Below are 15,406 nucleotides of genomic sequence, written 5' to 3'. Positions count from 1 at the left end.
TTCGCTAATGCCAAGTCGGGCGGAAGCAAACGCGTGAATAAGCAGGCAAACACAAACTCACAGAGGACACATGACAGCACACAGAGAGGTGGACATGTACATGCATCTGCTGGCATGCGAGCAAGCATGCTCAACACACACACACACACACACACCCTCGCACTCACAGTGTGATGGCAAATGCATTAATAATTGATCCATCATTTTTTTGGGTCTGATGTTCAATGGGCTCTGCTTCTTGTCCACATTTAAAAGTAGAAATCATTGTTCCCATTTCCACATTAAAATTCCACCTCCCAGAGACATGCTTTCATGTGGCGGGCTGGTGGCTTGGCTCATGTCTGAGTGTGCCCATCCGCACAAACGCAGAGCCGTACACAAACACACACACTGGTGTGTCTCTGACTCGTCTCAAACGACACTCACGCATGGATGCCTGCGAGCATGCACACACACACACATATATACATACATAAATACCCACGTACACACACAGTGATCCCATTGTCTTACACTGGAATAAGTCCTAATGGCCGCGGCGCTTCTTCCAAACTGGTTCCAGCTTCCACCCCTGGCACATGCGGAGGGAAACCCTATACACCTGACTCAACCCTGAGGAGCGCCTCTTCCTGAAAACTCTGTCAGGTTTCTTTTTTTATGTCTTTAAAAAGGGATGAGACCGATGAAACGCTGCTAAAAGTGCTCATCTGTGCACAAGGTGGACGATGTTTTGGGGCTCGCGAGGGTGCAACTTGATCTGAAACATGTCTGCATCTTTCTAATAAGGCATACTTTATAAAGGGGTTGTCTCCGCTAATGGTTTATAAATCATTTTTAGGAAGGCAAGTCGGTAAAATAAAAACACATTTTGATCTGCCCGTGATTGGAAAAAATCCATTTCGGCTCATTTCTATCCCCAGATTTGTCTTTTTTTCTTCTTTTTTGGAGCCGCAGAGCATCTGGACCCGAATCCAAACCATTGACTCAACAACTTCAGAGTTGATGAATTATGTTCGTTGGGATAACGTTTGATGAATGACCTTGGAACGTTTATAACCGTGCCATGTTTGTTTTAAAATAGGGAACTCGTGGCTCTGTTGCCGAGTTCTGGGAACACAGAGACGTCACTGCAACAAAACAACAGAACGTGAAAAGAAAGAAGCCAATAGATGATCTAAAAACACTCAACTTTGGTTGGCATTAACCCCTCATTGCACTACGAGTACTGTGCGTCACTGTCGATCGACATAATCCAACGTCCATCAATCAACAACTTTGGTTTTGAGAGTTTGAAAGAGACTGGATAAGTTCCACGTATAGAAATTTAAGTATATTTGTGTCATTTGCCTATTTCCTCCAGTTTTCTTGTGTTTATTGGACCTGCACATGAGCGTTAATAACGGTGGAAAAGGGGGCAACGCTAGGCCCCTCCCCCTTTGTTCTGTGGCCAAAAGTGTGCAGATGGATAATAGCGTCAAATTGGATAAATCAAAGTGCAAAAAAGGGGGTGGGGGTGCAGGGATGTCGTGGGCCAAAAAAGAAAGAAAGAAAGAAAGAAAGAGGATGCCGCCAAATGGGCCAAAATAACAGACGTGTTTGCTGCGGCGGGCTCAAGTAGCTTTAACGTCTACAGTTACACACACACATGGTAGCATGTTACAGGCACTCACTGCTCGACTTTGCTTCGGGGAAAGTAGGTTTGGAGACCGCAAGGATGGGGTGTGTACTGGCTGGTGGTGTCTGACCTATTGTCAGTCCAAAAGATGCCTGGAAGCCAAGTTAGGATCTTGACCTTTACTGGGGGATTAAAGGCGGGACATCTCGAACCGCTGCAGCGTCCATTTCAACCATTACTACATTCCTGGAGTAAAAGCTGTCGTGTTCATCGGACAGCCTGCGTTTTTAGCCCCGTGTGACCTCTGTGGTGAAGCCTCCGCGCTCTCAAATCTCCGAAATAAACCTGCTGAGTGTTTAATGGCAAAGAAATACAGAAATAAAACCCATGTTATGATAATTACCCTTTCAGATGAACTAAAAGGAGGCAAAATAGCTCATGCATGAACAGGATATACACCGGCCAAACCCAGAAAACCCAAAAGACGTTCTTAATAATGGTCAATTACTTATTTATAAATGTATTAACGTTCAATACGTACAAAAGTAAAGTATGCCTGGATTAAATAAGACCGCTAGGATCACAAATAGAACACGGAGAGGTCTGAACTCAGATGTCCGGTGAATCGCGGGCATGATCTATGCAGCGGCGACCCTTTGTGGTTCGTCGGGACGTGGCAGAGCAACAATGCTCCGTCCGGCCGGCTGACCGCTGTTAACTGTTCATTGGCTGAAGCCTGTAAAGTACAGGTCTGCTCCCATCCGTTCTATAAAAGCCTCCGGGCCCCTTATAATCGAAATAAACAATATCTCCCAGTTAATTACTGGGCTAAGCTAATTAAAGAAAGGCCGTGGTCCTCGGCGGGGACTTTAAATACACCGCTGGGACGCAAGAATGCAGGACACAATTCAAAACAGGGAGAAAATAGCAGGAACTCTGTGTAATTTTGGTCGTGGACCGCAGGGGAAAAGAAAAAAAAATGTATAATTTAAGCCAGGAATTATTCATTTAACATAAACGCTTGTTTTAAAAAACAAAAACTATTCATTTGAGAGAAGTCGGGGGAGGAAGTGCATGTGTGTTTTGTCTATGATACTGCAGGAATACATTCCACACAGGAGCGCATGTGCAACGTTTTGTCTTTCTTTTTGCACCCTTGCATGGGTTGAACGAGGCTCACGATAGTGTGTGTGTGTGTGTGTGTTTCGTGCACTGTGAACAATGCTGGAAGTCAACCCTCTCAGAGCTTTGTTTGTGTCGAGTTGTCGAGATGTCCCGCTCGGTCTCGCCTTTGAAGCCCCCGGCGTGGTGCATTTGATGTGGACACGGGGACCAATGTGGCTCGGCGTTTTCCATGCACACTGATGAGACAGACACAAAGAGAGAGAGAGAGAGAGAGAGAGAGAGAGAGAGAGACCTCCCCTGGTACTTGGCAAACACACTGAGGCTAAAAGTGCTACTAATGGCATTCATCTGCAAACCGTAACAAACACACTCGCTGCGCAATTTGGAGGGTAATGTGCGGCCATCACTCTGGGATAATGTGCATCTGCGTGTTGTTTATTTGTCTCGCGTTTAACGGGCCCGTCGGTTGCAAGTTCACCAAAATAAAAATGGACGAGATCAGAAGCGGACAGGGACACAGTTTGTGGGTTTCACTGGAAGGTCCAGTAGTCGTGAAACTCTTCACATGAAGAGTGACTTAACATCCACTAAAGATGTCAACGTCTCGTCCCGCTGCAGTGACGTGCACTGCAGGGCGTGGCAGCGCACTGTGACATCACCGGTGTGGTTAGAGGTGCAACAGGCGTGAAAACCTGCAGCGGAAAAAAGTGTTTCCAGTTACTCTTTAATAGGCTTAACTATTAGAGAGAAAATGTTGATGTTTTTATACCTCAGTTAAACCCGTCTTCCTATTTTTTTTGGGCAGATTGTGCAACTTTTTCTCCAGGGAAGTCATGGACATACAAAGATTTATACACGACAAGTTAATTTTTTTTAGTATGAACGCTTGGTTTCTCTTATTAGGTGTGTGCAAGTCAGCGCGTACGGGTCCTGTTGGACCCTTGGGATAATACTGTTTCCAAATAATAACCGCGTTATTCTGCACAAAAGACACGTTTAAGCTGTGGCGTTTTCCACAGAGGTTTGTGACTCGCATATCGTGCATCGAGTCGAGTATATTTAATTAATCTGGAGCGACTGAAGTCAGACTTCCAGATCTCTCCGGTCCCTAAAGGTCGAGAGTACACGGCCTGCTTCAGGTGGGCCGCTCGCCTGATAAGAGCTGTTTGCCCTCCGGCAGTAAAGGGATTACCTGCAGCGCTGCATTTACGACAAGGAGAAGAACGCACTCTCGTGGGTCTAAAAGGCTTCATCTGAAATAGACCTGGTGGAGATGACACACACACACACACACACACACACACAGATGGGGATCTCCCACCATTCCCAGTCTACTGCAACAGCCTGTTGCCTCACTGTCGCTCCATCTTTATACGTCGATGTGAGGCAACGTCCCCAGATGGCATTTTCTGCATTCTTGAGACGGCAGTAAATGACACTGTCCTGTCGCAGATGACTAGCATGTGTGCGACAATAAATTGCAGCGTTTTTCTGTTACTCCGCTTCATAAACATTCTCACACATACTGTACAAACACACACACAGTATTTTTGTCTCCCGGAGACATTCCTGTCCAGTGCTTTGTTGTGTCTTTAATGAGTTTTACAGGCTGTCTGTGTCTTAGTTGTGTGTTGTTTTTTTTTGTTAAAACATTCTTGTGCTTATTGCCGAGCGTAACATGACAGCGTCTGCTCCAAATAGACGACCTCACATCCAGTTTTTCTACCCGGGGCCGCTGATTAGAGGCAGCGTCTCCTTCTTCAAGGATCGTTCCCGTCGTGACCCCAAAGCTGCACGGTATTTAATTCTGAGTCAGCGCGGCACCATCGTTTACACGGCGAGAGACACTCGGAGGTTGGAAAAATCATGGCTATTAATAATGCTCCTGATGCTCTTCGTGCTAACAGAAGGAGGCAGCTTGACCTCAGGTAGTTAGGCGGTTTGAGTTAAAGCAACAGGTTTAGAAAAACACAGTTATTCTGCGTTTCTCTGCCGAGCCGAAAATGGTTTGAAGTTCCTCGGCTTTTCTTCTTAATTTTCAGCCCCAGGGCCCCGACATAAACTTCTCCCTGCAGGTCGGAGAGGCTTCACAGTGCAAAAAGGCCGCTGGCGCACATCATTGGGAATTATCTTCCTGGCAATCACACTAGAGGACGTGTGACCTCATATAACGGAGCAGTTTTAGTACAGAAGGAAGTGTTCTCCCTTCGCCTGTTGACACAATATTGCTCAATGTGTCTGTATATTGATGGGTTTTTTCATCCGAGGACCACAATGGATATAAATGCTGTGACTCCTTGATGTTCGTTTTAACTGTGTGTGACGCGCGCATTGTTGTTGTAACAATGCAAGTGTGTCTTCTTTTTAAATTAACTCTCAAGTAGACAAAACATTTGGGGATTTCTCTCCCCCTTCCCCCAAAGGAAAATAAAGGAAAATTAAGTCTTTCATCTTGCTTTTATGAGCTGTTTCTTTGGCCCATGTTTGTGTTTTATTAACCATGAAGCTAATGATCAAGCACAAAAAAAACCAAAATAAAATTCCAGACGTAATCATTCCTGTAAGTTGAGAGCCGATTGAGAGGAAAAGTTTGATTAAATTCCTGAGAGTTAAATAAGAAGCTGGAGCCGGCTCGCTTAGCTTAGCATAAAGACTGGAAGTGGGGGGAAACAGCTAGCCCAGCTCTCGCTAAAGGACACAAACTCTGCCTAGCAGCTCATCTAAAAGCTCACAAATTAGCACCTTACAGCTCCGCTGAGTAGCTTTCTGATATATAAGATGTAGCATGTTCATTAATGAGCGTTGCCGTTTCCAGTCTTCATGCTAAGCTAAGCTCACCGGCTGCTGGCTATGGCTTCACATTTAATGTGCGGACATGATATTGTGGTTTCAAAACTTCTCATCAAACTCTCAGTCGGCACGATTTCCCACAATGTATTTGCCTCGAGGGACGCAGGGACAGATTTTGACGCCCAATCTTAAGGTCAATGCAACTTATTATTATAGATTATGAGCCAAGCACGGCTTGTAGCTCAGGTTTAGGGACACGAATCCTACTGCGGGTGTCAAAACGTCCAAATCAAACAAACCCAGTCTGCGTACAGACTCTCAAAACATTGAGAGGTTGTTATCAGTCGCTCGTGAGAGTGTGGTAGTGGTGTTTTTCGCCTCTTTCTGTAAGACAATAGTTCTCAAACTTTTTTTGTCACGCCCCACTTTGGAGGAAGCAAAATGTTCAGGCTCCACTGCCCCAACAACATTGGAACAAAATGGTCCAACTTTTTGAGACTCCTCTGTCTGTGCTTTTTTAATTAATAGATTAAAGTAAATTGAAATCTCTTTTAAGTAAACCAGATTGCTCCATCTGACAAAACATGTGCAAAAAATAACTCATATTTGGCAAAACGATTACCAAGGAAGCCGGTTGGATCCCTGTTTTCTACCCATAGTTTCTTGTTGAAGTGTCCTTGAGCAAGACACTGAGGCCCCAGAGCTTCACAGCAGCACAAAGCTCCTTCATTACTAAGGATGGTAGCATGCAGAGAATAATCCATCCACTGTGGGATTAATAAAGGATTCTTGAAAAAAAACAACATTTTTTTAAAAGTAAGAATCTGCATCTCCCGTTGCGCCCCACCTGTAATACCTCTGCGCCCCACTGGAGGGTCGCGCCCCACAGTTTGAGAACCACTGCCATGAACTGACCGTGGGCTTGAGCCGCCGAGCTGTGGGAGTAGCCGAGGGCCAGCAGAGCCGTCTCCACCAGCTGGGAGAAGAGGATGTCCTTCCTGACCAGCACGAACTCTGCATGCTCCTCTCGTCCGTCGCATCCGTCCGTCTGGATGCCTCCATCCGACTGCTCCACCACACAGAAGACTGGAATCATCAGACCTGCAGGGGAGAAGGGGGGGGGGGGGACGATTCTTTAAAATTTGTCTGGCTTTTATTGTCTGTGATCACAACACAGAGAGACAGCTGACATGTGGATCGCATTTATCGCGGGTCAAGATTGTAGTCGCTTCCCCCTCTTCGGTTTCACACTGCTGAATAATGCAACACCTGACGTTCTGGATGCGCCGCAACCCAAAAACATGACGACACGCTTTAAACCGTCTGTCTGTCGGACGTTTCCAAGGCATTTTTAATCTAACGGCCTATTAGACGGGCGGTCGTGATAACTGATATGCAAAACATGACACAAAAGACCTGCGCTGACACCAACGGCTACTTTCATTAACCTCATGAACCCGCAGCTCTTCTTTCCTTTCTTTACGGGAATTGCAAATTGTGTTTTTTTAAAACTAAAACGATGCCATCTCCAAATCCACAGGTCCGATCTAACTCATTTGAATTGCAAAAGTACCGTAACCCTTGTGAGAAGAGACGTGTGGTTTTACTTTTTATTTATTTTTTAAAAGATCGTTAAGTTTGAATAATTCTGTAAACTCCTTAAAATGACGAAGCGATTAGTCCCCTCTACAATGGCGTTTTTTTTTAATGGGGGGTATTTCGAGATCCTGCGATCTCATTGGTTCTCAGATTATATTTTATTTTTCAAATTTTTTTTAAAGGCAAGGAGTTGCACATTCGTTGGAGATCAAGGACAATAGCTGCTGGTATTTATATATCGTGGTCATGTGAGCCGTCGAAGGTCACCGGAGGGTGTGACGGGTCAATTTCTAAGCAAAAAGCGGCGCAAGTAGTGAATGGTGTTAATGCGGTTAATTCATTGTTTGTGCAGAGGAGTCGACATCACACCCTCAAAAGATGCAAATTCAGGACCGGTGAAAACCAAACTAGACAATTTGCATGAAGCTCTCACATGGCACGGCACACACACACACACACCTCGACGTCCTTTCTGTTTTGCATGAGGCTCTGAACCCTGCTCGCGGCGACACAAGTGGAGGTGAACACGTTTGAATGTTTGTGTTGATCATTAGCGGCAAAAGGGGACTCTGCACGCGGTCCTCGCGTTAGAATCGAGAAGCCGGACGTTTACACACGGAGACCAGCACCTGCTCTTCCTGCGCCGTGTTTCAAAGTGCATTAAGTCAGCCGATTCCCAGCATCCTCCTGGCTCCCCGCACTAATATCAATCCTTCCCCTCCAATATGCACCTTTTTCCTAAAAGGCTCTTGGTTTCGGGCCACCTGTCACCTCATTCATTAAAAGCTCTCTGAAGAAATTGATGAAGTGAGAGCATTAGGCAGCGTCCCAGCACTAATAATACGGGGTGTGGGTGGGGGCACGGCAATGTGTTTTATACCACACAATACCAAACACACACACACTCTTTCATGGAGGTGAATGCAGCACCCCCCCCCCCCCCCCTCGATCCATCCCACCCGTTGTTTTAATCAGTCAATTCCTATATTTCTATTTCCTCCTCATTAATCACTCCGCTCCCAGTCCTCCAGGCTCTCATGGAGTGAATTACACACTGGAGCACTGTGCCAATTCAAGTAAGTGAATTTCCCCCAACAGGGAAATATAACTGTCAACACAGAGCAGCTCCCTCCGACCAGCGCTCCCCCTCTCTCTCTCTCTCTCCACCCCCTCCGGCCCTATCTCGCTCGACCCTCCGTCTCCACCTCGGTCTGTCTTCTCTTATATCCAGTGTCCTGTGATTTGCCCGCTGACTGTGTGATCTGGTTTGGATGATGTGATGTTGCCTCAAAAACCTCTAATCCCTCTAATATGTATGGGGGTGAGCGAACGGGGATATTAAAATAAGATGTGTGTGTGTGTGTGTGTGTGTGTGTGTGTGTGTGTGTGTGTGTGTGTGTGTGTTTTGGCAGCTTTTGCTGGGTGTGAGTGTCACAGCGGAGACGTTCGGGAGTGTGGACATGTGGTGTGTGTGTGTGCGTGTGTGTGTGTGAGAGCATGTAAAAGTGTGTGTTTGCATGCCGCTCTGTGTGTGTGTGTGTGTGTGTGTGTGTGTGGCCCCCTCCTCGTGGCAGAAGTGTGGTTTGGAGGAGACACGGCGAGTTTCCTGTCTTCAAAGACAAACCTGTCATTATGACAGACCAACCATCCGCTCGGCGCAGGAAACCCCTTCCTCCCTTCCTTACTTACTTTCCTCCTTCCTCCCCCCTCAGTCCCTCCCTCGGCTTTTCCCACACAGAAATTTAACACACTTGCATTTAAAACGTTCATTCTCTCACGTCAACACTTTGCTTCTCCTCCTCCTCCTCCTCCTCCTCCTCTTCTTCCTCGTGCTCGTGGTCAAATCTAAACTCCACGTTGAGTTGTTAACCTCTTTTATTACTGCGGACGAGTCCGGCGTTGCAAACTCGTAAAATGTAAGATCCTGGAGTTTTGACGAATCATTCAAGGATGAATTTTTTGGGGCGAATTCATATGAAACGATGCAGATGAAATCCGCTTGATGCGATTGTGCAGCCTCAAGATCAATGCATCCTCGAGTGAATGTTTGAGTGAGAGAAAATCTAAAAATATTTACATAAATAGGTTGTGGGAACAAGAACAGAATATATTTATGATTCTGTCAGTGTGGAAATTATTTCTATCACAAATTTAAAATTTAAAGGAAAAGGTTGAGACATTTCTGCAAACATACACCCAGATAGAGAGGCTAAGTGCACACACACACACACACACACACACACACACACACACACACACACACACACACACACACACACACACACACACACACACACCAACTTTCACAGCGGATGCAGGAATCGATAAACCAGAGTGAGTTGAATAAATCTTGTTTATATGGGGCAATCTGCTTCATTTGGTGGGATGGTGTTATACAGGTCCCTCCAGGCTTATAGATTAACGGTGAGGAAACAGCTCGGGTCGTCCCAGCGGCGCCGCCACACGACGACACGGCGCGCCGAGCCAAACGCCGCTCGCGGCTGCGGGACGCGGCCAGTAAGCCGAGACATCACCATTGACCATTCGAAACATTCAAATTGTTGTAAAGGGTCCAAGACATTTCATTTTATATGTTGTATATTTCCGTCAGTCAATTAACTTTTCTTGGAACAAATTGAAATCCATATTTTGCTCGCATTTTGACCAAATTTCCTGGAGAATCTGCAAAAGAAAATGCATCTCTTTCACTGCTGCTATGTGAATATTAGGAGTCAGTGGTGATAGTAGAGATGCACCAATATGGATATTAGATTTGGTTGCTAATAGGCTGATCTGGTATCAGAAAGCAATGTTTCAGCCCCATGTTGCCGGAGTGATCCCAGTCTCTCCTCAAACATCCTGTATCTGATCGGTACTCGATGTCAGCAAAAGGCCCAAAGCCCGGGCATCACTTTCAAGTGTGAAAAGGTAGGATTCGTTCATTCCCTTTGCATAAGGGAATGAACGAATCCTACCTTCCTTTGCTCCCTTTGCATAAGAAGAGGGAGCAACGCGGCGACATCCACCACCTCAAAATGATGGAAAACGTGACGGCAACAACGCGTCTCTTCACGAGCGCGTGGCTTACCTCCAAGGGGCCTCAGCGGGGCTCCGTTGTGGCGGACGCGAGGCCCCGTGGGGCTCCCGTTGAGCTCCAGACGGCCCTTCTTCCCCGGCGGAGCGAGGCCGCTGAGGTCCGGGCTGCCTCCCCTCCGCTCAGGGCTGTCCTGGGTGATGGGACTCTCCCCGCCTCGCTCCATCCTCCTCCAGACGCCCAGAGGAGCTCCAGCCAGAGAGAACGAGTCTGAGAAACATTGAAGGGTGGACGTTGTTAGAAAAGCAAAAATAATTACCTATTAAAGTTGTTTTTTCATCAACAAATCCGATGAAAAGACCAAAAACAATGACAAACTGTTAACGTGTATTCATACGCAGCTGAAGTTCCTCCTGTTGGAGTAAAAATGGATAAAAAAATACCCTTTTTTATTTGTATTGTGACATTTTTTAGACATTCATGTCATCAGTGACAAAAAGACGTGGAGCCACAGACATGAAAGTCAGAGAAATATTGAGACATCGATGGCTTTTAGTCTTCAAGGAAGAGTTAAGAATAACATCCTTTAATTAAAAGTTGAAACGGAGACAAATGGAGACCGAAGAAGACGATGGAGGGAGAGAGAGAGAGAAAGAGAGAGAGTCTGTTTACTGTGTTTGTTGGGAGTGTAAACGAGACGCTGACTGTGTTGCGCTCGTGTTCAATGTGTTCGAGCACGCAGACGACCCCGGTGTCCTCCTTAAGAAAAGAGCGTCAGCCAAACGTCTATTGTGGGATCACGCCATTAGAAAACGCTGCCGGGCCAGACGCCAGCCAGCTCAGGGGGCCAAATGGACGACTTTTTATTTACATGGCGGCTCCCTGGACAATATCTGCCAGCATGTGTGACCCTCAGTGGAGAGAGAGAGAGAGAGAGAGAGATTAGAAACGTGTCCGTGGAAAAAAATAGTATAAAAGCAAAATGGTGAAGAGAGAAAGTATGGAAATCCAGTTCGTGAGCAGATTTTGGGGGTTGTGGAAAAACACAAACACACAGGGTCTCTCTGTGCTGAGTGACGTTGGCCAGCAAGCCACCAGAACAAATGAGGGAGAATCCACGGTTATTGTTTCGAGTGTGTGGCATTTTCCACAGCGCTTGATTAGAAACTGCGACTCCCTCCCGCCCTGGCTTTTTTTAATATTTCTGCAGCTTTTTTTTATTTTTTATTGTAACTGCTGCAGCTGTCGTTAGTCGGAAAACAAAAAGACGACGTTTGGTGTGGTGCCGTCTTGCTGTCTCTACCTTGTATTCACAACAACAACAACACCACCACAGAGGGAGAATTGGAGGAAGGGGAAGGGGGGTGGGGGGGAGGCTTATTGGGCAAAACTTTCAAAATGAATAATAAATTAAAAACATTAGCTTTGGCGTGATTAAAAAAACAGTGCGGGAGGCGAAGAGGCTCAAAGAAATGTAAGTGGCGGAGTTTAATAATACAAATAAACAAACAAAAAGAAAGAAAGAACAAGTTCAAAGAGCTGCACTGAGTGGAAAGCAATGGCTTTTAAACGCGACAATAATTCACAATGTGAGGCTCGCTGGGAAAAGGGGCGGCTTTTGCAAATAAATCCAACCGCTAACGACGTAGCAGCTACAATAAAGAACGACTGGATGCGACGCACAACTCTGACGGGAGTTCACCGGCACAGACGTACACACAAAGCGCTGCTCGTCTGCTTGAGAAGAGGAACTTTACCTGCCGCGTGAGATAAAAATTTAAAAAAACTTCAAGGAGGAAGTGACAACTCGTTTCTTATTGAACAAGAAATCCTGCGAGAGAGAATCTGCCATCAGAGGCAGGTCCCAACCCGCCGCAGCTCACGATCCCTATCCAGACCTTTAGCCGACATCGCACCATCTAACCTGACACACACTGGGACACACACACACTGGGACACACACACTTTATAACAGATGCTCAGTTTCCCAGCAGCATTTAATCTCTGACCGCATCCTGCATCACCTTCATTTCATTTGGTATTTGACCCAAGAGAGGAAGGATGATAATCTCCCTCCTCCCCCTTGAGATATTGCAGCATCAGCAGCAAGTTTCACTGCGTCGCGCGGCGACAGGAAGCAGATTTTCATCTGTTTATTAAAGCGTTTGTCGCTTGTGCGTTGGCGAGCGCCCTGAATGTCTTGTGGCAAAAATACAAAATGAACCTCGCGTTTTTTTGTCACCGTGGGGTGACTTATTTTTTTGTTGCTGGGTTCCTGGAGCTCATCGTTAGCGCTCTTCATCTTTTAGCGTGTCGCCGCTCACAGCTCGCGATGTAGCGCAAACACAGGACTTTAACGCAGGAGAACATTGTTCCTGTCCTGAAGTTGTTGAGAAGTTTCTTTACAGATGTTTGTGACGTGTTTTCTTTACTTTTTACACACATTTTTTATTTTTATTCCATTTAATATCATTATTCTACTGTTTAAATTTTAATTTTGTTTGATTTTCGTTCTACTTTTTATTTATATTACTTGATTTGTATCTTTATTTACTTGTGAGCAACGCTGCTGTAATCCTGTAATTTCCCCACTGAGGGACTAATAAAGGATTATTTTATGTTATTAACTTTACAGTTTACTGAGTTTACGTACTTATTTTAGGCGTTGCAAAACTTAAAGTGACAAAAAGGCTAAAACGCGATATTCTGAGACACTTAATCTTTAATGCTACGACTTTATTCTTCGACTCCACTTAAGAAGGAACCTGTTTATTTGAGCGCTTTAGTTCATTTACACACATTTCAGTTTAGAAATGCAACACATTGATAAAGATAAACAAGTGTTTCCTGAACATGAAAACAGATTTACTCTCCAAATAATCAGCTCACGACCCTTCAGATTTATCTGGTGACCTTTCAGAAGGGGCCGACCCCAGAGGTCGGGAACCACTAAACTTTACAGGAAGTAAAACCCACTCGAACATTGACGTCATTCCTTAAGCGAAAAACGTAAAATATTCATCTGTTCTAACTGTTTAAAGGCAACTGAACATATTTTGTGTTTCTTTTTCAGATCTTTTTACACAATCTTTGAAGATTTTCTAGATATTTGGCAGATTAATTGCTCATTAAAATTAACTGCAGCTCCACTAATATTGTTATATTTAAGGACTAAACAGACAGTTGTGAACTTTCTGGTGAACGTGTACTTTTACTTTTGATACTTTAAGTACATTTCGTTGATCATATTTCTGTACCAAGTTGTGTTTTAAACTGCAGGACTTTTATTTAGTTGTACTTTTACTTGAATGTAATGCGTAACTGCATTCCACAGTGCCGTATAAAAAGTACATAATGATATATAATGTATATTAAACAGCTAAATCATATGTTAATATCAACTCTACGCTGTTTGCTCTAAATATATCATAACCACAACGTCATGTCCATAAAGCAATATATTTATATATTTATTCCAGCACCTGTTGCACTTACAGTTTACATTGTGTTCTTGTTTTTACACACACACACACACACACACACACATTTATATTACTTTTAAAATCATCGCATCAATATTTAATACAGACCTGCCTAATATTTGATGATATGCAAGAGACACAGGAGAAGCAAGTTTCATGATATGGCTTCACACACACACACACACCCACACCCACACCCACACACACACACACCCACACACACACACACACCCACACACACACCCTCTGACCTCGCCTCATTGTTTCTTCCAGCTCGTTCGTCAACAATAACGTGGCCTTTCCCACAGAAACATCCACAGTCGCGTTGCTGATAAAACGTTAATCTATTTTATTCAATTGTCACGGGCGTGTTGAGCAACAGAGCGGCGTTGAAGGGAACCAGCCTTTCAAACCGCCCCCGAGACAGTCGCGGCGTTCATCGAAAACCCTGCGAGACGCATTGTTTGATAAGGCGTGCTGATAGCCGAGGCCGTTAATAAAGACGCGATAAGACGAGCTGTTGATCGCCTGCTATGAAATGTCTTTTTGATAAGGAGACTTCATGACACATTCCACAATTTATTGCCTTTCTGGTGAACCGTCACACCTTTCTATATGAAAAACAACCTGTTAATCAATAAAAAAATAACAAATAAAAAGTGAACACGCTGGATCTTCTGGAGCAAATTAAAACCCCAACTCAGCTCTCCTTTAGATAGATAGATAGATAGATAGATAGATAGATAGATAGATAGATAGATAGATAGATAGATAGATAGATAGATAGATAGATAGATAACTTTAATAACTTTTTAAGGAAACTTATTTGTCGCCAAAGACAACAACAGACAAGGTTAAAAAAAACACATGACAAGAACAAACAACAGGAAATGCCGTATGAAACAAGACAACAAGACACATAACAGACATAAAAAGGTGCTGATTTAAATCTAAACACAACAACAAAAAGTTGTTCATCAAAAAAATCTAACAAAAGAGTTTCAGTCGAACACTTTGTCGTCCTGAATCTTTCACCGAATGAACTTCTGAGTCTTTTAAAAACACACTTTGTCTCCTGCCTTTGTGCGCCGGACCTCTGCGTTTTCTTCCTGCCGATAAGCCACGCTCGAGTTGCACGTTATTACGCGCTCCAGACATAACAAACACACGGCGAGGAGGCCGAGAGACGAGAGGGAAGAAACGCAGACACGCCCAAAGAAAATGGAAGAGCGGGGACGCGACAACAAACAACACCTCTAAACAACTCCAAGACGTAAACACACACAAACGGAGGGCCGACGTGTAATTCAAACGCCAGTCTAAACTCCAGGAGTCAGACGGCTGACAAACACTGATTTAGTGGCCGCGGCGGCTTTTCTTTTCAACCCATCCGTCATTTAAAGAGAGAGAGTCGCTGCAGGTGCAGGTCATGGGATCAAAGCCGGGGACGAGATAATCACCATTAATGGAGTTTCCTCTGGAACAAAAGTCTTAAAAAGTTGACAATTTTTGTGGCGATGTTTGTGTGATGTGAGGACTGTTTGCTGTGTAGAGTGAAGCAGGTGTGTGTGTGTGCAGACGTACTGGAGATGTGTGTGTTTAAGTGCGTGTGTGTGTGTGTGTGTGTAGACGTCTGGCTCGGCGAAATGAGGCGACCTCTTTTTATTTATTTTTATGTATTTTATCTTCCTGTACTCTATGTGGGTGCACCAGTGGGAGGGGTGGGGATGTTGTGTGTTTGTATATGTCAAGAAAAAAGAT

At 44.8% G+C, this 15,406-nt stretch overlaps 1 protein-coding gene across 1 annotated transcript in view; it reads right to left on the bottom strand.

The window, feature by feature from the left end:
- satb2 (SATB homeobox 2) overlaps nt 1–15,406 on the bottom strand; it is a 57,444-nt gene that overhangs the window by 21,874 nt on the left and 20,164 nt on the right. The window contains exons 2-3 of the mRNA XM_068572751.1: nt 10,218–10,433; nt 6,446–6,631 (exon numbers count right to left, since the gene is read on the bottom strand). Coding sequence (XP_068428852.1) covers nt 6,446–6,631; nt 10,218–10,389 — 358 coding nt within the window. The 5' untranslated portion in view covers nt 10,390–10,433. The remainder of the gene's footprint in view (nt 1–6,445; nt 6,632–10,217; nt 10,434–15,406) is intronic.

This window comes from Clinocottus analis, unplaced genomic scaffold (assembly GCF_023055335.1).
Source record: "Clinocottus analis isolate CAN_PGR_092001 unplaced genomic scaffold, fCliAna1.0.p SCAF_12, whole genome shotgun sequence".
Taxonomy (NCBI): Eukaryota; Metazoa; Chordata; class Actinopteri; order Perciformes; family Cottidae; genus Clinocottus; species Clinocottus analis.
The sequence above is the reverse complement of the archived record's forward strand: the minus strand, read 5'-3'. Positions and strand labels throughout refer to the sequence as shown.